Source organism: Zea mays, chromosome 1 (genome assembly GCF_902167145.1).
Source record: "Zea mays cultivar B73 chromosome 1, Zm-B73-REFERENCE-NAM-5.0, whole genome shotgun sequence".
NCBI classification, from domain to species: Eukaryota; Viridiplantae; Streptophyta; class Magnoliopsida; order Poales; family Poaceae; genus Zea; species Zea mays.
Genome location: NC_050096.1, coordinates 181,848,604 through 181,873,929, shown reverse-complemented (window position 1 = coordinate 181,873,929; position 25,326 = coordinate 181,848,604). Strand labels below are relative to the sequence as shown.

The 25,326-nt window shown below is 49.1% G+C and overlaps 2 protein-coding genes across 7 annotated transcripts; both read right to left on the bottom strand.

Moving 5' to 3' along the window:
• Window positions 1–15,596: 15,596 nt before the first annotated feature.
• On the bottom strand, window positions 15,597–20,218 carry LOC100191255 (uncharacterized). 6 transcript variants are annotated; one of them, NM_001401257.1, is made up of 8 exons: window positions 19,914–20,218; window positions 19,638–19,721; window positions 18,273–18,342; window positions 17,197–17,289; window positions 16,923–17,119; window positions 16,736–16,841; window positions 16,305–16,451; window positions 15,658–16,214 (listed from the first exon to the last, which is right to left on the bottom strand). In NM_001401257.1, the coding sequence occupies exons 3-8, from the start codon at window positions 18,321–18,323 to the stop codon at window positions 16,095–16,097; spliced, it is 714 nt and encodes a 237-aa protein (NP_001388186.1). In that variant the 5' UTR covers window positions 18,324–18,342; window positions 19,638–19,721; window positions 19,914–20,218; the 3' UTR covers window positions 15,658–16,094. The 6 variants fall into 6 exon arrangements, with proteins under 6 accessions (XP_023156894.1, XP_023156880.1, XP_035819910.1 ...); NM_001401258.1 differs by having other exon boundaries at window positions 15,663–16,214; window positions 19,610–19,721; window positions 19,914–20,214; XM_023301126.1 differs by lacking the exon at window positions 19,914–20,218 and having other exon boundaries at window positions 15,597–16,214; window positions 19,627–19,645.
• Window positions 20,219–21,377: 1,159 nt separating this feature from the next.
• On the bottom strand, window positions 21,378–23,708 carry LOC103645086 (uncharacterized). The gene has a single exon (XM_008668210.3). It carries the CDS (start codon window positions 22,514–22,516, stop codon window positions 21,530–21,532), a length of 987 nt encoding a protein of 328 aa, XP_008666432.2. The 5' UTR covers window positions 22,517–23,708; the 3' UTR covers window positions 21,378–21,529.
• Between the last annotated feature and the right edge of the window lie 1,618 nt (window positions 23,709–25,326).

Below are 25,326 nucleotides of genomic sequence, written 5' to 3'. Positions count from 1 at the left end.
AAGGATCTCCACCTCGAAGGAGGACGCCAGCACCGCGCTTGGGCCCTCATGGCCAGGCTCTCCGCAAGGGTTCTGGCCCGAGCAGACACCCCAGCTAGCCGCTCCATAGCCTCAGCCAGCTGTCCCCCGAGGACCTCAGCCCGGCTCACGGCCTCGGTGGCGTGACTCCGGGATTGGTCCCGCTCGCGAACGACCTGGCCAAGCTCCAGCCGCCGCTGCTGCACCTCCTCGGCCTGGGAAGCCACCTGCTCCTGGGCCGACGAAGCCTCTATTCGAGCCGACACCGCCTCTGTCCGCGCCGACACCGCTGCCTCCGGCTCCAGCTCATCGTAGAGCGGCCGAAGGTCCTAAAGCTGAGCGAGAGAGGCCTTGAGCGGCAAGGCCGATCGAGCCGAGGGACTCCTACGCCTTCGGGATACAGATACCTCACTCGTCACTTTCCTCGCAAGGCAACTCACGCTCGGTTAAGCAGTTCCGCTAGCCGACAGGCAAGTCCTAGTGCTCAAAATGAGGAAGAAACACGGCTTCACACTCAAATACCCAAATGTTCAGGCCTCAGCAGCCGCAAAGAACAAACACCCATACTCAGGGTACCATTACAAACGTGATCCGGTTCCACTCCCGCATGTATGAACAACCTCCACACCAGAGGGCCTGCGGGATAACAAACTCCAGGTGGCTCGCTGGCGATCACTGCACCAGCAGCGCGACAACGACCTCCGTCTCGGGCGGCTAGACAGCAGCAGTGATGGCCTCAGGGCAAACGCTACTGCCGAAGGGCCCTCGTTCACGTCCCCTCACGGGAGACGAGAACCAGCCATTAAAGCCAAAGAGCCAGAGGCCCCGAGCGCAGGTGGCACTGACGAAGGGGCGTATAATAAAAGTCGAGACAGTCCTTGATCGTCCTCTCGCTCCGTGCAGAGGCTCGGGGGCTGCTCTTGCAACCCGGCTATGGCCAAACTGTTGACAGCGTCAACAAACCAGCCTAAAAACTCGGAACCTGACCATGCACCATGGCTACGGCCAGGCCGCATGAGGGAACAACTAGGCCGGTCGAGGCATCACGAAAAGCATTAAGACCTCAGAGGAGTCAAACCACTCCTCCGAGGCCTCGGGGGCTACACCCGGCGGGTGCGCTCGCGCGCACCCACCGGAACAAAATATAACCGAGAAAGGCCGGTCCCCTCACAAAAAATGCGGCAAAGCCTCCAAGCGAGTACCAACACTCCCTTCGAGGCTCGAGGGCTACTGTCGGGTACCGTAATTAGGGGTACCCCCAACACTCCTAAACACGGCTGGTAACCACCCTCAGCACAAACCGCAAAGACTGATGGGCACGGTTTAGGTCAAGGCCTCATCTACCAAGGGACGCAATCTCGCCTCGCCTGAGCCCAGCCTCGGGCGGGAACAGTAGTCCCGGACGAATTCACGCCTCTCCCGAGGGCCTCCTCAGGCGGTGGGCGCACCCTCTACTCGCCCGAAGCCCAGCTCGGGAAGGCTTCGTTGTGAAGCAACCTTGGCCAAATCGCCTCACCAACCGACCGTATCGCATGCACATTTAATGCGGGGATCGCCTGACACCTTATCCTGACACATGTGCCTCAGTCGGTAAGGTCGAAGTGACCGCAGTCACTTCACCCTTTCACTGACCGACCTGACAGGAAAACAGCGCCGCTCACCCCGCTCCGACTGCTGTGCCACCCACCGGGTTAAGACTGACAACAGCCGAGTTCAGCCTCAGGCGCAACAGGAAGCTCCGCCTCACCCGACCTTAGGCCTCGGCCTCGGGAGGAGGCCTCGGCCTCGGGAGGAGGTCTCCGCCTCGCCCGACCCCAGGACTCGGCCTCAGCCTCGGCCTCGGGAGGAATCGCGTCCTCGCCCGACCCCAACCTCGGCCTCAGGAGAATTCTCCGCCTTGCCCGACCTTGGGCTCGGACCGATCGCGCCACAGGGGATACATCATTACCCTGCCCCTAGCTAGCTCAGGCTACAAGGGAACAAGACCGACGTCCCATCTGGCTCGCCCCGGTAACAGGTAATGATGGTTCCCCGCGTGCGTCCATGACGTCGGTGGTTCTCAGCCCCCTACGGAAGCAAGGAGACGTCAGCAGGATCCCAGCCACACCGCCAGCTGTGCTTCTACAGGGCTCAGGCACTTCTCCGACGGCCACGTTATTGCGTACACAGGGCTCAAGCACTTCTCCAACAGCCACGTTGGCATGTACACAGGGCTCAGGCACTTCTCTGCCAGACACGTTAGCGCATAGCTACACCCCCATTGTACATCTGGACCCTCTCCTTGCATCTATAAAAGGGAGGTCCAGGGCCTTCCTGCGGAGGGGGGTCGAGCGGGGACGAGCAAACGAATAGGCTCTCTCTCTCTCCCTCTCGCGACGCTTGTAACCCCTACTACGAGCATCCCCCGGTGCGAGATAATACAAGCCGCATTCTCCCCTTGTGTTCCATCTTGCGCCAACCCATCTAGGCAGGGGCACGCAGCGATAAAATTCACTGGTTGACTCGGTTGAGGGTCCCCCGGGTCCGAAACGCCGACATGAGTTCTTCTCAAATCATAACCAAAATCTGCAACAAGTGTATACAGTGATTCGAGAAGTGTAATTCATCATCAATCAATCACCAAACTAAATCCTCACACAAGAACTCGATGGTTCTTCACAAGATCACAAAGAGAGGAGAGAGAAGAACACAAGAGCAAAGAGAATCAAAATTTCAGCAAGAATAAAAACTAAGATTGAGAGCCAACCAAAGTTGTGACGCGGAACTGGGCACCCTTCCTCGGATTACATGGTGAAAATTAAAAACCATAGATGCAAAGTGTCGGGTACCCGAGGACAGGGTACCCTAAATAAGCTCATAACCTCTGACTAAGTCCTCATCAAGCAAAGTCTGAGAGGCGGAGCGGCCGACCAAGTCCTCAACGAGCAAGTCTGTGAGACCGAACAGCCGACCAAGTCCCCGTCGAACAAGTCTGCGAGGCAGAGCGGCCGACCAAGTCCCCGTCGAGCAAGTCTGGGAGGTGGAGCAGCCGACCAAGTCTCCATCGAGCAAGTCTGTGAGGCAGCTGCCGAGCAAGTCTGCGAGGCAGAGACTCGAATCCAGTGGTACAAGCCCACGCCAACTGCGACAAGACGCATCATTACCCATCCACACTCGGACTTGGGCGCATCGTACATGACGAGCGTCATGGAATCATCATCAGCGCGATTGTAAGCCCCCATGAACGGTTTCAGACGTGTCGTCATTGCCCCGTAAGGTCGGTCAGCCTTAGCCATAGGGGACCTCGGCACAGGAGTCTCAACAGTGGCCCACGTATCGAAAAAGACGGGACAACCCGAGTGAATGTTTGACCGCATACGACGGAAGGTGACATAGGGCAAACAGCGACAGGCGAAGCCACGCCACGTATGATCATGCCCTGGGACAGACATGTAGGATCCGCCATGCACTACCACCAGGACATCAGCAACGGACTCACTACAAGGACCAGCGTGATGGACATCGCCATATCGGGGGTACGACCAGGCACAACAGGAAAAAAGACCCACCACATCGACCTTGGGAGACAGATTTCACACTCTCTCTCCCTCTCTTTTCTTCTCGTCAAGGGCGACGCTGTAAGGCTTCTCCCTTGATATATAAAAGGGAGGATGCTCCTTTCTTCAGGACACAGGCACACCAGTTATACCACGTCTCCAAGCAATACTACGATCAGTAGGACTAGGGCGTGAACCTGAACCAGTATGAACCCTCTGTCTCAACCCACGCCTGAGTCTCAGTGATTCACCATTCGTAGTGAGTCTGCGCTAGCATCCCCACCAAACACAAATCTTATTGTCCTTGGTTTTCAAAACCACGACACTTGGAACCCCAGATAGGGGTTCCCTAGCGTGCTAGTAGACATCCTCCACTCCGATGGCCAATTCTTCTGCGTTCACCGGAGGCGAGACTTTCGTTCTATGGGGCCGCATCACATTCGGGCTCCCTTTGTAACACCTCGTCCACTCCTAGAGCAGTGGTACTTACTTCTGACAGTCGTTTAAGATCTTATACCATCCCCACAGACAAAACGAGTCTTTTGTGCGCATTTTGTCCTCACTCATGCGTACCCAAGAAAACTTTCCAGTCGGTCACCTATCCCATTATTGCCCTGGGCCAAGCCGCCAAGCACGCTTAATACATAGGTTCTTCGAGACAGACTTCCGAAAATTAAGGTGCACCTTGTTGGTATCAATTCTATTAAAACTTGGGTCAGGATATCACCATCCAACCTGGTCAGGGAACCGTTGCCAAGGTGCCTCCCGCCGCGGCGGCGAGGCCACCCACGCCAGCGGTTGTCGCGGCGAGGTTGCCCGCTGCAGCGGGCAGCAGGACCGAGGAGCGTGCCCGACGGTGGATCTAGGCCCGCGAGCAGCGCCGTGGCCGGATCTGGGCAGGCGAGAAGAGGAGAGGTTGCTGGCGGGGAGGGGCCGCCGTGGGTTGCAGGGGCTGCCGCGCCGCCAGGGTGCAGGGGAGAGGCATGCGGAGATGGCGGTTGCGCTCAGGGCGAGCCCGAGCATGGCCCTGGCGGCTTGAGCACCTGCGCTGACGAGAGCCGAACTGAAAAGGAGAAGGGGGAGGGGTGAGAGACATGGGCGCCTGCCCAGCGCGCCATGGGGAGCTCCGAGCAGAGGGGGCTCGGCCATGGGGGAGCCTGCAGGGAGAAAGGTGTCGCCATGGGAGTGGGGTTGGGTTCTACGCCAAGGCCCATGGTTAGGAAGAAGGGGCACCGGCTCCTGGAGCTTCCAACGCGCTGGAGTCCATGGAAGCTGAGGAGGAGCGCTAGCGTCCAAGGGAGGAGGCTCCTGCGCTTTGGGAGAACTGTGCCGAGAGGGAACGACAAACGTCCCGGAGACGACGGCGTTGGAGGGCGTGTGGGGTGGGAAAAACCTAGCTAGCTGATATCACGTAAGATTGTGTACACTAGTTGTATTTTATATAAGATTGTTTACACTAGTCTATACTATACTTAAAGCACCAATTTCAACGGTCGTCATGTGTCATCTTTTTATAAATAACCACTCACAGCTATTTTAAATTAATCCGCTGCACATCTATATAGATGGTCAAACGACGCCCGACACGGGCTAGACGCACGCGGGCCACAACTGTGGCCCAGCCACATCATGCCGGTCTGCTAACTGTGTTGGGCCAACCCGTTAGCCCGTCGACCCATTTAATTAAATCATTGTAAAATGTTAAAAATGTATATCTATATTTCTATATCTATATCTATATTCTATATCTATACTATACTTAAAGCACTAGTTTCAACGGTTGTCGTGCGTCATATTTTTACAAAAAAACCCTTGTACTTCTTCCCATCAACCCGCAAAAAACGGCTGCGGCATACTCCACCAGCTTGCAACTAACCTCCGCCACGCATGCCGCTGCAACTAACCTCCGCCGCATGCGCTTCCCATCCCGCGCTCCACGCATGCTGCGGCTGCAACTAACCTCTCACAAAATTAGCAAATACACCATGATCTCTGGGTGTACAGCAAAGGTTAAAACTCAGAAGATCACATCATTTATATAATAAGAAATAGATAAGTCGCTGATTAGAACCAGGCTAACAGTAGCGGAGGTCAGAAGATGACACTCCCACTACACCATGAGAATCAGGAAGAAAAAATAACAGCAAATACCAAGACATGTGCATTGATATAAATCACCTTATTATTCTTACAATATACATACAACTAGCCACTTAGCTTTACGTAAAACTACTTTTACAAGATGGTGCAACCAAATAACACCGAAGTTAATCAATGGACTATTGTAATTTATATTTTTCTATACTTAAAACACCAGTTTTAACGGTCGTCCCACGTCATCTTTTTTTACAAATAACTCCTTACAGCTATTTCAAATTAATCTGTTGCACGCCTATAGATGGCTAAACGATGTCCAGCACAGGCTAGACGCACGCGGGCCACAACTATGGCCCAGCCACGTCATACCAGCCTGCTGACTGTGCCGGGCCAGCCCGTCGGCCCATTTAATTAAATTAGCGTAAAATGTTAAAAACCGTGCAGGAGGTGGTGTTCGAACCCATTCCTTGATGGAAGAAAGGCGGGAGACACTTGTCGGCGTTTCGACCCCGGGGGTCCCTGGACCGACGAGTAAATTGTCGCTGCGTGTCCCAGCCCAGATGGGTCGGCGCGAGACGGAACACAAGGGGGAACAGAAAAGGGAACCACGGTCCGTGTTGTCCTGCGCCCAGGACGGATGCGCTTGTAGTAGGGGGTTACAAGCGTTCGCGAGGGAGAGGGAGAGAGCCTGTTCGTCAGCCCGTCCTCCCGCGCGGCCACCCTCTCGTACGAGGGCCCTGGACCTTCCTTTTATAGACGTAAGGAGAGGGCCCAGGTGTACAATGGGGGTGTAGCAGTGTGCTAACGTGTCCGGCAGAGAGGAGCCAGAGTCCTATGTACATGATGACGTGGCTGTCAGAGAGGTGTTAGTGCCCTGTGCATGTGGCGTCGTGGCCGTCGGAGGAGCACTTGAGCCCTGTAGAAGCACAGCTGTCGGGGCTGTCGGGACCTTGCTCACGTCTCCTTGCTTCCGTAGGGGGCTGAGAACCGCCGTCGTCATAGGAGCATGCGGGGTGCCATCATTACTTGTTTTACCGGGGCGAGCCAGATGGGACGCCAGTCTTGTTCCCCGTAGCCTGAGCTAGCTAGGGATAGAGTAATGATGTACCCCCCTGCGACGTGGTCGGTCCGAGCCCAAGCTCGGGCGAGGCGGAGACTCCTCCGAGGTCGGGGCTGAGTCCGAGCCCTGGGGTCGGGCGAGGCGGAGACCGTCGTCCGAGGTCGAGGTTGAGTCCGAGCCCAGGGGTCGGGCGAGGCGAAGATCGTCGTCCGAGGTCGAGGTTGAGTCCGAGCCCTAGGGTCGGGCGAGGCGGAGACCGTCGTCCGAGGTCAAGGTTGAGTCCGAGCCCTGGGGTCGGGCGAGGCGAAGACCGTCGTCCGAGGTCGAGGTTGAATCCGAGCCCTGGGGTCGGGCGAGGCGGAGCTTCCTATGGTGCCTGAGGCCGGACTTGGCGGCTGTCAGCCTCACCCTGGCGGGTGGCACAGCAGTCGGAGCAGCACAGGCGGCGCTGTTTTCCTGTCAGGTCAGTCAGTGGAGGGGCGAAGTAACGGCGGTCACTTCGGCCCTGTCGACTGAAGAACGTGCGTCCGGATAAGGTGTCAGGCGATCCTTGCATTGAATGCTCCTGCGATTTGGTCGGTTGGCGAGGCGATCTGGCCAAGGTTGCTTCACTGCGAAGCCTGCTCGAGCTGGGTCTCGGGCGAGTCGAAGGTGCGCCCATTGCTTGAGGAAGCCCTCGGGCGAGGCGTGAATCTGCCTGGGTCTACTGTTCCTGCCCGAGGCCGGGCTCGGGCGAGGCGAGATCGTGTCCCTTGAGCGGACGGAGCTTTGACCTGCATTGCGCCCATCAGGCCTTTGCAGCTTTGTGCTGATGGTGTTTACCAGCCGAGTTTAGGAGTCTTGGGGGTACCCCTAATTATGGTCCCCGACAACACTGGGTGAAGTTGTCTAACCATTAGAACATCATGCTAAGATGTCTTTAATATTGAATATAAATTATATATATATGTATATACTTTTTTTGTAAAATAAAAAAATAATCGTGTCGGATCGGGCCAGCACTACGGGCTGAGGCTACAGCCCAAGCACGGCACGACGTTCTTGGCTCTTGCAAACATTAGGTCGTTTCTGATACCACATTGGCGCAATGGACTACATGGTGTTTGAGGTTGCTGAATTGGATGGAGCAACAATGATTTGTCACACTAACAACAAAATAAAAGGTTATTTGTTGGTTTTAAACGTTAGTAATTGCTACGAAGTAGCATAATTTATATGGAGCGCATCCGGTTTTTATTAATGCCTGACTTTAGCAATCACTCCATATTTTGATCTATCTTTTTTATAAGTTTGACTTCATGATACTTATTTTAGAAACTTGAGCTCACAAATTTTGTCTTATTTGGTCTCTGTATGATGGAATTATGTCATTTTATAATCTCTGTTCATTCATCAGTTATTGTGAACTCTTTCTAATCGCTCACTTCATTGGTCGTGTTGTATCAAGACATATTGCATGGAGTAAACAATAACATCAATTAGCCAAATCAAAAAAATATTATACAGAGAGCGGAGACAATCAATAAAAAATCTTGAATTTTTTATGGATAGTTTACGTGGGTATTATTATAAGTCGTCGCAACGCACGGGCTACCGACTAGTTATACTTAAAGCACCAGTTTCAACGGTCGTCATGCGTCATCATTTAACAAATAACCCCTCACATGCTATTTCAAATTAATCCGCTGCACGTCTATATAGATAGCCAAACGGCGCCCGGCACAGGCTAGACGCACGCGGGCCACAACTATGGCCCAGGCACGTCATACGGGTCTGCTAACTGTGTCGGGCCAGCCCGTTGACCCATTTAATTAAATCAGTGTAAAATATTAAAAAATGGTGCAAAAGGTGGGATTCGAACCCATGTCCTGATGGAGGAAGGACGAAAGACACTAGGTGAAGCTGTCTAACCAGTAGAACATCATGCTAAGATATTTTTAATATTGAATATAAATTGTATATAGGTATATATGTTTTTTGTAAAATAAAAAAATAATCGTGTCGGGCCGAGCCAGCACTACGGGCTGAGGCTACAGCCCAAGCACGGCACGACGTTCTTGGCTCTTGCAAATATTAGGTCGTTTCTGAGACCACATTGGCGCAATGGACTAAATTGTGTTTGAGGTTGCTGAATTGGATGGAGCAACAATGATTTGTCACACTAACAGCAAAATGAAAGGTTATTTGTTGGTTTTAAACGTTAGTAATTGCTACGAAGTAACATAATTTATATGGAGCGCATCCGGTTTTTATTGATGCCTGACTTTAGCAATCACTCCATATTTTGATCTATCTTTTTTATAAGTTTGACTTCATAGGACTTATTTTAGAAACTTGAGCTCACAAATTTTGTCTTATTTGGTCTCTGTATGATGAAATTATGTCATTTTATAATCTTTGTTATTCAGTCAGTCGTTGTGAACTATTTTCTAATCGCTCAATTCATTGGCCGTGTTGTACCAAGACATATTGCATGGAGTAAACAATAACATCAGTTAGCCAAATCAAAAAAAAAATATTATACAGAGAGCAGAGACAATCAATAAAAAATCTTGAATTTCTTTATGGATAGTTTACGTAGGTATTATTGTAAGCCGTCGCAACGCACGGGCAACCGACTAGTTGTATTTTATAGACGAGTGTATATATATATATATATATAGACACAAGAAATTGTAACCCTAATAGACCAGCAGCTCAACAGTAGTGTCAACCCACCTACATATAGGAACACACTCTAACACCAACTATGGCGAAACAGCGCTGTTGTCTTCAGGTCAGAAATTGGGAACAGAACTAGTGGAGACAATAGTAGGCTACCCATATTCACATGACAAAACCTGGCTTATATATAGAAACTAGGTGGATGCCCGTGCGTTGCAACGGAAACATATCGTCATTATAGGGAACGTGGCTCCTACCAATCTAGTATCAAAGGTCTCGACGATCATGAGCTCTGCCGCTGCCCCCAGACAGCAGTCGCCGCCACCATCAGGCGGCCCCCAGCAACGTCCAGCGCGCTGGTCGCAGCACCTGCTTCGTCGGGAGCCATGATGCTTCACCGATAATCCCCCAAATACCCGGCCTCCTTGTCGGGCAGCGTCACTGGGGGCATGGCGGCCCCGCAGCCAATGGAACGCTGTACGGCGTGGTAGACGGGCTGCTCTCCCAAGAGCGCAGCAGCCTGCTGCCCCACGTAAATGGACAAACAAAAAAGTTATTGCTACAAATTTATGGTCAGATACACAAACAAAAAAACAATGTAAATGATATATAAAGTTGTTATTATGAGTAAGTTAGAAAGCGCAACAACAATACGACAATCCCATGAGGCCATGATGCACAATAACAGAGATTTACTATACATAAAACTCCCAAGTGAACAACGCCTGTGATGAATCTGCTACTGACGCTAGAGCTGTCAATGCTCTCCGTGCACCATTTGCTTGCCATTCTAGAATATGAACATGAGCAATTAGCATTGTTTACTAACCATGATAACAAATATATTTGAAGCAACCTGAAACCTAATTCAACACAAGTAATTGCGTACCTGAAGAAGAACAAGTAATTTATTCACGATTCCAGCCGGAGATGGAGCCATGCCGAGTAATGGATCAGTAGACATTCGGACATTCAGACATTTCCACAAGCACGTCACAACACTTTATTTTGTATTCTTTTTAACGCGATCTTAATTCTAGCAAAACACGAATCGTCAGCGCGCGCCGCACAAAGCAGCGATCCTGATTCATGGATCTTTACGTTACGTGGCTTTTCATGGCTGGCTAGTGTATCTTCGACTTGACATGCGAATCTGTCAGCTTCGTCAGCATTATGTTCCCAATCTATGATAGAGTCTTAGCGGCGGAACAGAACAGAACGCAACACATAGTAGGCTGCAGGCCCATGAAATCCAAGAACAGATCCTATCACTGTTCTGGCCTTCACCTAGCCAGACCCCAGCAGACCGCAAAGGCACACCCAGGGCATCTAGGATTTCCGTTGGCACCTGCAAGATCCCTGAGCAGGTTGCAGGCGCTGCTGCAGCTTGCTTGGGGAATTCCGTCCGCACATTTCCACCAGCCACATCTGGGACGGATATTAGCGGGTACTCCTACTGTACCATCAGGCACATCTAGTTTCCTGTGGGAATAAAAACCCACAGGTGTACAGTAACCCAGCTGGTGGTTGGTCGTAGCAGCTAGCAGGAGTGCAGGACAAAATAAAGGAAAATGTGGCCGAGTAGTTCGGCGCACAGGGCACCGAACCAAAGCCCAAAGGGACAAAGCAGTGGAGCGCCTATTCCCATGTGTTTTAACAGGTCCCTCCCTCTGTTGGTTAACTGATGGAGCTCACGTGACACTGGCATCTCTCTCTCTCTCTCTCTCTCCTGACGTCTGTCCTTCACTAAACAGAGTGTCAATGCTGCAGAGCGTGAGGTTTCGGCGATTAGCGGTGGTTTTGGACACTGCCGTGACACCAGTAGACAAGACGTTTCGGCCTTTTTTCGACACAAGAATCGCCTATGCGATGCAACATGCCGATGCTGCTAGCTAGCGATGGTTCCAGCGACAGAAGGGAGTGAGGTTTTTTATACTGTGCATTGGCAAATTGGGCAAGCAAGCATGTTCGTTTGGCTTTAATCTATACCGTTTTTCACTACATCTACATTTTGTCTTTATAGATTATAGCACCAGTACAAAGAGCTAATTTTAATCCAAAACGAACAAGCAAACCAAACGATGTCATTCTCAGTTCACTCACAGGCGGAACAAACAAACCCATGGAATAAAATTCACTACAAGTGTGTGGTCTGTTCCCGTGCCTCTTGAACATAGTAGAATAAAATAAGCATGGTTGTGCGTTGCTGGCTTTGATATGATTCTGCTCTGAATCTGATGACTGTGCACTACGCCTAGGACCTCTTAAGACCAGTTTGGTTTCGAGGGACTACAGATTACTCTCTTTATTTTAGTCTCGTTTAGTTCATAAATTATCAAACGACGAGATTAAAACATGAACTAAAATGTTTGTCTCTAGTTTTCCGAGGAATGACAAAAAGAGACGAAACAATATTAATTTCATTTGTTGCCTCGCATTTATTTTAGTTACACTAATTGTGAAAAAATGTTAAATAGTATTTTGGTCCTCTTATGATTCATTTAATATGTTCTATATACTTTTAGTCCTTAGGACTAAACAGATTAAAGCCTAAACTTTAGTCTCCTACCTAAATTTTAGGTTAAAATAGGATGAGGCGGTGACGACACCGTTCACTCGATTTTTTTGGATCATGCCACCACCAAAATTTTCTATGGTGTTTAGCTCGCCTCGCCTCCACTCGACTCTTAGCCAAACACTATAAAATTATGGCCGCACGCTTTCATTCCTCGTTGTACATCCAACCAAACACACTATAAAGTAACCAAACGGCTTAAAGGTTGCAGATTTTACCTAAAAACCTAATGATTGCAGGATAATTGGATTTACGAGCAGGCAGAAGATGCCTCGAACAATAATAGAAATGGACACTACTACAGTGCTAGCATTGCGTTGCGTGGTCCGCTGCAAATCACAGGATAGTCAAACACACACCCACATGGACATGCGTCGCAAGTTTTCAGGCGCTCGAGAATCAAACCATACTTGTCAATACCGTTCCGGCCGATGTTCTGGTTTGCTCACTAGAATGCAACGTTTGGGTACTGGATAGTACCGGCGCACCATTCCGGAAAACAATAAATATAACAAAAATATATTTACAATTAACAATAACATGTACCTAATATAAGCATGGGGGCTGCGTATTGCATGCAACAAGCCTAAAACAAAAAAACTAATGAAACTAATAGGAGGTTCTGGTTGTAGATTGCAGAAACACACCCTACATCCTGCAGTATAGAGCTTGGAGCAGTGACATAGGGAGAGAAAAAGTAGGTCCTTGCTGCCTTTGCTCATTGGAGGGAGTTTGTTGCAGGAGTAGAGGATGGCTTTCAGGAGTCACTACACATTACAAGAGATGTTGTGGCAGACTACCAGGGCAAACCAAGAACCGGAAGATTCCACCCAGAACAGCTGGAACAATCGGGAAAGTGGCCAGAGTTCTAGCCGGTACAGGATACTGCTTTGGCCGTGTCAGTCTCTTCACTGTTACGAAGCATTCCAGCCATCCTGGCTGGTACCGGAACAATATTTACATGCATGGTCCAAACAGGCTCTTGTACACCGACTGTAACTTCTTATTGCAGCCTTAACCATGCAATGCTTTGACTGACTATTGTGTTTTACTTTCCGAGAATTACGAATTGCTGATGTGATTGTTTAGGTCAGATATCTCATGTTATTAAGAATGAGAATAATCTTATTGTTATTGTTTATATATCATCTCTGCCGAGATTTTGCAGGTTTTGCCAGGATGATGGGACATGGAGACGTGAGCTTTATAAGGATTCTAGAGGAACTCAGACTTCATGTAAGGGCCATTGTTCGAATAATTCTGAACATGCCTTTATTCCTGCTTTCCTTCTGATAATTTACCATTAGGTTGTTGCTTCTACTGTGTATGTTTTAGCTGAACCTACTTCCAGAAATCTGCAATCAAACAAAAAATCCCAAGCATAGCAAAAGGTTGTGAAGAAATTACCAGTTTCAGATCTTCGTGGAAAGTTATCTAGTGTCACGAGCCAGCACCCTCAACTTAGCAGTACTGTTCAGGTCCCAAAACCTGTAAAAGAGGTTATTAAGAGCAACAAACCTGTTCAAAAGAGAGACCCCACTCCAACTACTGCCCCTCCTGACATCAAGAAACCCAGTGCACCTGCACCCGTACCAGCACCATCTGCACTACCAAAGCAATCCCAGAACAAGGTGAGATGGTTGAGGATCTATGTTGTGTTTTCTTACAAGATTGTATCCTGATCGGTTATTGTGGTTCCACTATTTGTTCTTCTGGAATGGGAAACATCGTACCATCATTTTTCTTATTTTCCATTTGCTGTGGTGATGTCATGTGAATATAATGGACTACATGACCATTTGATGTTGGAGTCCCTTTGATGTTTGTACAACCTTTGGTTCTAAATTTGATCTAGTGCATGGTTAATCTTCTAGACCCTTAGCATTAGCTGTACCTATTCTATTAACTAAGCTTTTATTAATTCATTTGTCTTGATCTAAGAAACTTCTGCAGGTTAAGATATAGATGATTCTGACGATACAAATATAAGAACTGAAGGAAGATTTGGATGTTTCCCATGTGAATACCTATAGTGGAATTGCAGAAAAATCAATGGTTAAGTTTGGCGTATTGGTGTCATCTCTTAAATTGCCATTTGAGCAGTCTGAACATGTGAACATCTCTAAAAATCATCAATAATTGTGCTACCCAAACAAGAGTACAAGGGAACTCCAGGCCATTTCTAGCAGAAACACACTAATTTCGTGGCCCATCCTCCAATCCCCTACCAAACCAAGTGAGCCCACCAGCTACCTCCAACATCACAATGCAGTGTTGATTACAATAGCTCAATGCCTCTACCCTAACTGAACCAGAGCAGAAACACCGGCGATTGAACCAAGGGGGCAACGATGTACCGGCTCCAGCACTCGCATCTCCACCTCTTCCTCCAGCGGTGGCAGTGTGAGAGGCGGGGAGCTCCTGGCTCCAACTTTTGCTGGCCTCGTCTAGAACCAGTAGGACCTCGACAGCGTGCAGGTGGTCGCGGGCAAGCTCCACATCGTCGTGCACGCGGGTGGCGAGCCGGGCGGCAGCGAAGTCGTCCATGGAGCGGCACCGCCTCCGCAAAGGGCCCCTGGTGGCGGTGCCTGTTCTGCAAGTCAGAGTTCAGTGTCATCAATGATTCTAAGCATGGCATAATAGAAAGGCATGGAGAAGCGTATAGGTCTCTATCTACCTTTGGAGTTCTTGGATGAATTAGAGGGGTGGAGGGAAGCAGCATACCTTTTCAGAACCACACTCCACAGCATCTGGGACATTGTCGCCTCCCTCTACACCTGCATTTGGCCAAGAGATCTCGATTGCTTCAGACAGCGTCCACATTTTGAAACAAGAGGATCACGACAACACATGATACAAGTTGAAATTTCTCAAAGGGAATCAAACATCCGTACATTTGTTGCACTATTACAGTGTTGCAAATGTACGCCAGCAGAGAGTCCAAGGAAGCTAGAAGTGCATTCTAGATTCCGCGCAAGACGACGATCCATAAAAGAAAAAAAAATCCCCTTGCGGCAATCCAATGAATCAGCACCTCGCGGAACATCGGTTGGCGTCCAGCGTGTCCACGTGCTTATGCACCCGCTTTTCCTGCACAACACAACCATCGGTTGGGCGTTGCGTTGGATTGAGTTCTCTCTCGCCTCTCGGCGCGCGCGAATCCGTCCAAGAAATTTAGCCTATGGGCGTGCCCGTACGCACTGACTGACTGACCTGCATTTGCCGCTGCACCGGATCTCGCCGGTCACGGCGGGCGAGCGGGCGGCCAGATTGCGGCGGGCGGGCGGATTGAGGAGGGCGGGCGGATCGCAACGGTTGCGGCATGCACGGAGCGGTCGCGGCGGGGTGGCTGGATTGCGGCGGGCAGGCAGCCAGATCGCGGCGGTGGCAGGATTGCAGGCGGGCAGGCGGGCGTAGGGAGGTGGTAGGCTGGTGTGCGGGCGGTTCGTGGCGGCGGATTTCGCGGCGACTGCGGGCGTGCGGTAGCGGCGCGTTCGTGGGGACTGGCTTGCGGGCGTGAGATTCGCGGCGGACGCGGGGGATAGGCGGGCGTGCGGAGGTTTCGCGCGGGCCGGGGCTGGCGTGCGGTAGGCGTCGGGTAGGGGCGGGGCAGTCTACAATAGACTCTTAATAGTTAGTAGAGATATAACGGGGAAAGTTCAACCTGTCAAGCAATTACTTGTAGCAAAATTAAGCAGACACAGGCTACCAAACAGCCCTTGCAGAGAGGCTACGCTACTAGAGAAGAAAACACTGTACATACATTACATGCTGATCTAACAGCTGGCACTAGCTAGACATAATGTGAACACGACCGCTGATGGCATTGACTTGAAACCAAACTGGTGATCGCTTCAGTCGCGTCTGTGAGCCAGCAACTGGTGATCGCCTTCATACAGTTGGTCCATGGAGAAGAATCAGAAACTGGATAGAAATTTGTCCAACAGAACCTCCACCGATGATGACCAATCTGTAATTGATGATTTTAAAGTCCTCTGCTAGAGATAAAAAAAAATAGAGACACTGCCAAAGCCAAATCTACATGATGGAACAGGGAAGCTGGCCTCAAAAAGTGGACACAGGCAATGCGAGCAAAGCCTAACATCACTATAAGAGCTTCGCAAAGCAGAAGATCCAGTCAAAATCAAATGCTCTTGTCGACAGTTTTCGTAGAAGGCAGCGTGCCAAATACGTGATCCCACAGGGTCGAAGTTATTCCAAAGCCCTTTGTTTGAATTCTGAAGTGATGGTTGAGATGGTACTTCTGAGGTACACAACAAAGGGCAGTGTGAGTGGAACATGACACAGATGAGTGGGGCTGGATAAGCTTCAGTAATGACAATGAAGAAAGAACCTTGAGATACTTTGCAGGATCTGATGATGGCTGGCCATGATGCAGGTAGTAGTGTGTGCAATCATAGATCACGTAGCCCAACAGGCCGCCTCCAAACAGACCAGGAGTTGTAGACGGGGTCGAAAATAGCTTGATCATGTTCCAGAACTATATGAACAGTTCAGAAAAAAAGGCATTAAAATTATCGATATCCAACTGAAAGTTAACAAAGTTAAAAGGAATTCTGATTAGCTTGAAACCATGACGATTTCCATGTACAAACAGGGCACTTCAACCAGCTTTAGAAAAAAAGGATTAGGATGCAACATTTAACAAATGTAGTAACTAGTAAGTAATTTCAACATCAGTGTTGTGGAAATCTGACGTATTGTCAGCAACAGCAGAGTAGATACCCATACCCTGGTACGTAATACATAAGGAAGATTATTTACCGGAAAGCACAAAATAGCTGCGGCAGCTGGTGGAAAGACAAGTCGAAGTCCATCCATCGGATGCTTGTGATGACATCCATGAAGAAGATAATGTGCTGTGTTTCCCCTGCAACATATCAAATGTAGGTGATCAGACAGATGCTCAACTCATATAGTTTGTCTTGAGCAAATTAGCAGAATAAGTTACCAGTAACTTTTGGTTTTTATGTGGAACAAGAATCGGTGTAACACATATTCGATCAGTGTCCACAGAAATATTCCAAACCCAATCATCATAGCTACATCTGTGATAGTATTGCCCATCTTGATAGAAGTACTCAGGCACCAACATACAATAGGCAACCAGATAAGAGGAACTGCCCACCATTTCGTGCGTGTTAAGAACTGAACAATGAACCAGTCATCAGATCAGTGTCCAGGGTTTCAAATACTATGCAATGCAACAACCGAAATATATTCACCTCCAATATATCATTTTCAAAAAATCGTGGCCCTTCCTTGCAAACAATCGGCTGGTGAACCCACTCCTGATACTGCTCCTCTAGATGGCCAACCTAAAAAAGTTTGTGTTTCATAAGGAGTCCATAAAATTCAGTAAGTGACCTCATGAAAATAAACTGATTCCCCATTCACACATGTAAATGATGGCAAAATCCAGTAGGTGTTTTCTATATCTACGTGAGAAACAGAAATAGACACCACAAATCAATAACCAGTAATTGTTTTAACAAACGAACTTTTGGCCATATGTACTGTTGGCAGCTAACTAGATATTATCTATTTCATTGGAAACCATCTGTGTAACAAACTGTGTTTTCAAGTCGTCCGACTAATCGCGATTAGTCGCGATTAGTCGGGCTAGTCGGTTAGCAGAGCTCGATTAGGCAGCCGACTCGACTAGAGTACCTGGTCGTCCGACTAGTCGACGATTAGGGCCGATTAGTCGCTCGATTAGCCGGTTCTGGGCGACTAGGTTTAGGACCTAGATTTTTTTTGGACTTGTAGTATTAATGTGTGTTGTGTGGTAATGGTATGTGGGACTTGTAGTATTAATAACTAGTAAGTGTTTCTCTGTTGTTTTCACTTTTCAGTATTGTTGAATTCATGTCATGTTTACCCTATCCTTCATAATATAGTATATGAAGTTCATATATACTATATAGTTATATAATTATTTACTATATAGTATAATAGTATATAGTATATACATAGGTCCTGGTCTTCTGGATGAACAGGACGACCAGTAAACGACCAGGTCGACCAGAGCTCGATTAGTCGGACCTAGTCGACGACTAATCGAGATTAGTCGCTGGTCGGTCCCCCAGTTCGACTAGCTGGTCGAGCGACCAGAAAACATAGGTAACAAAGCATGTTTGTGTTTGGGACATAAAAAATGTGTGCACGTGTGGGATGTGCACATGTATAAAGAAATGATTGCAAAAAAAAAGTATACTCTTCAGTGATGTTACACTACAAGACAGAGAAACGATCAAATTTCTAACTAAATCAAACATAAAGAAAGGAAGAGATATGGTACCTGGAATACTAGAGGCTTGTCCAAATCAACAGTAAAGGCTGATGCAACCATTTTCTCAGAGCAGTGATAGCTGTAATAATCAAAATTTAAAGCATAAGAGTTTTAAATTCAAAATTCAAGAAATTCGGACCAAAACGCTACAGGAAATATGTTTGAACCCAATTACCCAAGAACCTGGCAAATGAAACTATGTCTAAAAACTAGTGAGTAGTGGACACTATGTCCAAATATGGCTTGACCCTCAAGTGTTTTCAGACCACCATAATTCCACATCTAATGTCATGATTTGGACCCAGAAAGCTCATAGTGTGCCCAATACTTAACTAGTTTAGTAAGGTTCTCGGCCTACTGCTTGTTAAACAAACAGCAAGTGGTCATAACCCCTGGCAACTGGCATTACTATTCTATCAGGATCTTGGGCCCCAAAAGGCCAGAACCATGTTACGTGGTGCCATTTAGGCCTATATCTCAAGGTGTGCCAGAGCACCAAAACAGATCACAATCTGGCCCGTCCAAAGTCCACAAAATATCTAGAGCAAATCCAAACAATAACTTCACAGACAAGAGCACATGGCACATGCTTCCTTTAATCATGTATTCTCGCAATTTGACTCTGTTCTCTGATCAAGTTGATAAAGCATCTAACCATGCTTTCCTCATAAAAAAACAAACAAACATGACCACAGCTAAGAGCCGCCTGTAGGGCATCCCACCGGAATCCAAGAAAACACTGTGTGCTGCCTGAGGCTTAACAAGCCACCGACAGGGTGACCACTTTAGACTAAAAATGGGACACAACAAGTGATCCCTGTATCACAGTATCAGCTGCTCAAACAGGTAGGATGGGCATTTGATTTGAGGCAGACGTCAGTGATGCCCAAATGAATTAATTGTTGAGAAAGGCAGCGAGCCACAGAGAAAAAAAAAGGATAAATCCAGCATCTAAGAGCATCTCCAACAGCATATTCTATAAAAATGCCCTACAATTTAAAAATTAGTATATTTTATATGATTTAGGACACCAACAAAATATTCTGCTCCAACTAGTAAAATCTTAATTCTAGATTATAAGGCAGCCCACTAGGGTGTAGTATAATTGAGGCACTTGAGAGAGTGTTCTATATATTTTTGACAAAATTTTACAAAATGAGACACTTTTGGGGTAGTTTTTCCTGTTTAGAGTCATATATTTCAATTTAAGACACTAGTTTGAGACATTGTTGGAGATGCTCTAAATGGCTGGCTTATGAAGAATGAATGAAGGCACAGATGCCAAGAACAAAACTAAAATCACTCAAGCATCTAGTTGAAGAACATGAGAATTGAGAGATAATAACAGATCAACAGCACAAACACAGCCCAGACTCTTTTCTCGAAGCGTTCTGAACCAAACGAAGCTGACGACGGCCCAGTTCCAAGGTGCAAGATCTTGGGTTGTAAGGGCCAGCACTGCACAGACGATTTTAGTCTCAGACATAACTTCACCCACTGCGAGGTCTAAGTGCACACAGATTACAGTCACCGGCCGCCAATGCCGATTCAGCGGCCAGGACGGATCTCGGAGCACGGATACACAGTGAGGAGCCACCAGGTGAAGAAATTGAGGAAGAAGAGATATCTCAAGGACGGTGAATAACCCACCTGCGCAGCAGAAGTACAATGCCGGCGCCGTCGACGGTACCGCCCGGCTGAACTGAAGGGGGTACGCGCGAAGCGAGGGAGGGGGTGGGGGCAGGGAGACAAGTCCGCTTCTTGTCCTCCCGCTTGCCCCGCCGCCGCAGCGTCGCCTTGGGAGCTTAGAGATGGGCGGGAACTGAGATCGGGGAGCAAAAGGCGCCGGCTTTGTGAACACGACGGCGACGAGTTCGCAGTTCCACTGCTTTGTATAGATTTCCTCCCTGTTGCTCACTGCAACGAAACGTGTCATTGGGCCGGCCCTTTTGTCACTTCCCTATAAGAGAAGGGCGGAAAAAATAATGTAGGGTGTAATCAAATTGAATAATAATTTTTTATTTGGATCGGATAGGACTAATTGGCTATTATTAAGTTGTGTTGGATAAAATTTAAATGAATATTGATATATTAATATTTATTTTTAAGTATGTAGGTACGGATGGATAATTAATAAATAGACTTAAATACAGATCGAATCTCAACTCTTTTAGACGATTGAATTCCAATACAAATAAATATTGAATTCCAATACAAATAAATATTATCTGTACTATTTACATCCCTAAAAGTTCGCTGGGCTCGAAGCTATCGTCGTCGAGACAAACGTTCACAAGATATAAGAAAATTAATTATATTTAAATAAACTACAATGATATAGAAATAGTAACAATGTACAAATAACTAGCTAACTAGAAGTTTAAAAGCGAGTGGTCAAAAAGTGAGTAGAAACTCAAACAAACAAATTGTGCACCAATAGACTAGCCGAAACCACTTCTATTATATCACTCATTTCATCTCTTAGAGCAACTTCAATAGTTCTCTAAAAGACTTTCTAAATCAATAATTTAGGTAGTTAACATGAAAACTATTCTCCAACAGTTCTCTAAATGAACTTTCTAAATTTAACAACTTGTCATCTAACCTCATTTTCTCTCTACATTTAGCAACCATTTAACAACTCCCTAAACAAAAATGTTGACTGCATTATATAGTTTTTGTGACTTATTTTTTATGTGGATAAATACAAAACAAAATTACAACCTATATTTAGAGAACTATTGGAGATCTTACATTTTTTTACTTCAAAAGCTATTTAGCAACTTCTTAAATCTATGATTTAGAGAACTAAAATTTACATAACTATTGGAGCTGCTCTTAGGTCTCTTAGAACTTTTTCGGTTATTTCTATTACATATAGATTTGATGAAATTAAAAAAACATGAGATTTTGACTTATTTAGGATTTAAACTTACCCAATCCTACATAATCTATATGGATTGAGAGCATTCTCTCATGTGGATTGAGTGGGTTTCAATCCCGAATGTCATAATGTTTCATAATTTTTTTTAATCTTATCTAATCATATGGGTTAGAATAACGTAACAAAGTTTTATTCGGATTCGAGAAGGAATGAATTCACATAAAAATATGTAACATGTGTAAGTTTGTTCCTGTCTCTTTTAATTTTGGTCAACGAACAGAATATGTAATTATGAATATATAATTATGTAGCCGAAAAGAAGTGAAGAAAAACAATCAGTCCGACCACATGTAGTTCTAGACGGAACCGAGCTCTCTGCTACCTACTGCCCTGCCTTGCCGCTACCTCGCAACGCAATCGGAGCACTACCACTGATCGGAACCGGAAATCTCCCGACTGAGCTGGAGAACGCCACGCAGAGCACGGCCAGCGCCAGCGCCGGGATCTTCCCTGCGACGAGGCCGGCAAGGATGATCGGCACCAACAGGGGTAGCGGCAATGCGCGTCCGCGTCGCGGCGGCGGCGGCGTGGGCTCGGCGGTAGCGGCAACTGCGGCGGCGTCCGCGTTGAGTCTCCCCGGCGTCTCCGGGTGCTCGTGCTTGCATGCGTCGCCGCCATGCCGGGAATTCGTGCTGCGGAGCGTCTTGCCGCTCCGCAACTTGTTGGCGAGTAGCTTCCGCAGCGACCTCCTGCTCTGTTTCAGCTTCGGATTGTTATTCGCCGACGGCTTGCTTGTGTCCGCGGACCAGAGCGAGGCGGCGTCGTTGCCTACGTTGTCGGGCTCGGACTCGCACCCGGCGCGGCGCGACTTCGGCGAGTCCGCCACCTCCCGGATCGGCGAGACGCGCCCGCGCAAATGCACCTCAGCATTCGTCTCCGGCCGCCATCGATTGCTTCGGACGGACTCAATCCAGGACAGCGCCACCGATGCCAGCGTGGCCGCGGCCACCATCTGCTTGCTCCAGCAGATCACCACCAGCGCCAGCGCCACGGCGGCGCCGCAGACCGCGAGGAGCCCCGGCCGGACGCTGAAGACCGCGCCTATGCCTGGGCGCACCGGCGCCGGTGCCGCCGCGTCGCGAGCCACCGAAAGCTCGCGCATTTGCTGGGGCTCCGCGGCAGCGGCAGCAGCGCGGCGCCTCTTCCTGGTGTTCCTGATGCGGCCGTGGTTCTTGACGACGATGTCCGCGAGGGAGGTCGGGAAGCCGGTCTGGACCGAGAGAGGCCCCGGCGGGCGCAGCGACGCGAGGAGGCGGCGCAGGCGGCCTGCGCCGCCGCCGGATGGGCGCTTCAGCGAGATCGTTGGCATCGCCAGCGGCTGCCGACGCCGGCGATCATCGGAGACGTGGCGTCACGCGGCCAGGCTTTGCTCGTCCGCGTTGCTGGCGGAAGCGAAGAAGGAACTCGGTTTGCTGTTTGCATTGGGGTATTCGCCTTGTTTTAAAGGTGGTTGATTCTGCTTGGAGTTTGTGAGAAGCAGAGCCAGCTCGGGTGAAGAAACCAAGGAAACTGATCGAGAGGTGTGGCCGGCCGTCGCCGGCCAAGGCCTGCGCTCTGCGCGCGAATGCGCTGCCGAATGCGCGCTCCTTTCTTCCTCGTCATGATTTCTCGCCTTCACGCCAACGCGTCCAATCCCGGCTCGCACGCACTGCTACACGCCCAAACTACAGCATGTCCGCTCCTCCTTCCTCGCCCAAACTCGCCCACACGCCGCCGAATGCGCGCTCCTTCCTTTCGCAGTGATTTCTCGCCTCCACGCCACCGCGCTCAATCCCGCTCGCCGCAGCGGCCCGTGTGTCAGCCCCACGACGCTAGGCTGGGAGCGAAGACAATCGTCGCTGAGCAAAACACGGGAACGTCCGTCTAAGTAGGTCGGAGTGAGTAATTCGGCTGTCTAGGTGCGCCGTATTTGGTGGTGAGACTGATGTTACAAGTATTAGACCAGATATTATAAAAAACCTATCGCGTAACATAATATAATTTCTATCTCTCGCATATTCACTTCTTTCTTCTTTCTCATGTCTTCTTCTATCTCAGCCGCCTCAGCCGCTGATCGCTCCTATCCGATGTCATCGCTAACAATCTGGTATCAGACCTTGTTGACCTGGATCCGTTTAGCATCGTGCCGCGGCATCCGTGATCCACCACTATGGAACCCGCCAACACCACCGTGTACAGGATGCTTGAAGAAATGCAGTTGATGGAAGCCAGGCTTCCCGAGAAGATCTCTGGGCGCTGTGATGGCGTTGCAAAGCGATTCGAGGAGCGCTGCGACGAGATCTACCATCACTTCACGAATCGTTGCAACACCATCCATCAACAGGTGGATGCTGCTGCCCTTCGCGGCGAGGAGTGACTCATTGCTCTGGAAATGATGAAGACAGAGATCGAGAAGAAGGTGGAGGATCTCTCACTGGAGGCGTCGAGGGTGATAAACCCAACGGGTAGAAGGGAGCCCGATCTTTCGATGACAGATGATGGAGGTGGAAATTTGGTTGGAGGTCGACGTTGTGCTATCCGACTACAACAACCACAAGAGTGTTGCGCCTTAGCGATAGTTACACCGGCTCCTGTTGTTGTTGCTCTTGCCATGCCAAAAACAGCCTTGAACCTGCAAGCAATCGAGAACAAGCAAGAACAAGATAAAAAGCAGACGCTCACGGATCTGATAGAGTTGGGGTTCTGTTTGAAGTATCCGAGTGGTCTAGCCGACACACGCGTTTACAAGGAAGTAGTAAAGGCTAAACTTATATCAAACAAAAATCCAAGTTCTTTGGTGGCTGCTAGTTGCTTAAATAGAGAAATAGAAAGGAGTTCTAGTGGAGAACGAAATTCTCTCGGTAGTTTTTGGACGCCTCGTTTGGTTTCTGTCATTGGTTCTTGATGCACCAGAAAGTAGACGAGGAGAGCTTTCCGACAAATAGTTATTTGCTCTAAACAACCTTGGGAGTTGAAAGTTATGCTCCATTTAGTATTGTGCTTGCTGCAGTTACGAAATCCCCCCGGCTGGTGGAGTTACGAAGTCTCTCGGCCATTCGTGGATGCCTCGAGTCTGATTTGTCATTCATTCTTGATCCACTAGAAAGTATACGAAGAGACCTTTCCAACAAGTGTTTATTTGCAATAAACAACCTTGGAAGTTTAAAGATATGATCTATTTAATTTGGTGCATGCTGCATTTACGAAATTGGCTTGGGTAGAGCAAGAGTTCACTCGGCAGTTTCTGGACGCTTAGTGTTCGATCTCTCGTTGATTCTTGATCCACTAGAAAGTAGACAAAGAGACCTTACCAACAAGTGTTTAATTTCTTTAAACAACCTTGGGAGTTGAAAGATATGCCCTGTCGGCGTTTCGAGACCGGGGGTCCCTAAGCCGACGAGTGAGTGTGCCGCGTGCCCCAGCCCAGATGGGTCGAGCGCGTGGGCGAGCGCGAAGGGGGGAAGCGAGGTGGCCGGAGACGGGCGTGAGAGAGGTGGAAATCCCGCGGCCTTCATGTTCGTCCCGCGCCCAGGTCGGGTGCGCTTGCAGTAGGGGGTTACAAGCGTCCACGCGGGTGAGGGAAGCGAGCGGCCCCAAGAGAGCGCCTGTCTCGTCCTCGTCCCCGCGCGGCCAACCTTCTCTAAGAAGGCCCTGGTCCTTCCTTTTATAGGCGTAAGGAGAGGATCCAGGTGTACAATGGGGGTGTAGCAGAGTGCTACGTGTCTAGCGGGGGAGAGCTAACGCCCTAAGTACATGCCGATGTGGCAGCCGGAGAGATCTTGGCACCCAGTTGGTGTGATGTCGTGGCCGTCGGAGGAGCGGCGGAGCCTGGCGGAGGGACAGCTGTCGGAGCGGTTGAGTCCTTGCTGACGTCCTCCTGCTTCCGTAAGAGAGCTGTGAGCCGCCATCGTCACAAGGCACGCGGGGCGCCATCATTGCCTATCTGGCGGAGCTAGCCAGATGGAACACCGGTCTTGTTCTCTGCGGCCCGAGTCGGCTCGGGGTAGGGTGATGATGGCGCTTCCTGTTGACATGGCGGGCCCGCGCCCGAGGTCGGGCGACGTGGGGGCTCCTCCGAAGCCGGGGTTGAGTCTGTCTTCTGTGGCCGAGGCCGAGTCCGAGCCCCTGGGTCGGGCGAGG

Bases quoted from the DNA above. Each gene is read 5' to 3' on its own strand.
- LOC100191255 (NM_001401258.1), bottom strand. From the start codon at position 20,199: ATGACACGTTTCGTTGCAGTGAGCAACAGGGAGGAAATCTATACAAAG. The intron at 18,343-19,609 runs GTTATTATCTCT...TGATTATTACAG, and splicing joins TGTGTTTGTGCTGTTGATCT to CTATCACTGCTCTGAGAAAA. The intron at 17,120-17,196 runs GTGAATATATTT...TTCATTGTTCAG, and splicing joins TTGAAAATGATATATTGGAG to TTCTTAACACGCACGAAATG.
- LOC103645086 (XM_008668210.3), bottom strand. From the start codon at position 22,516: ATGCCAACGATCTCGCTGAAGCGCCCATCCGGCGGCGGCGCAGGCCGC.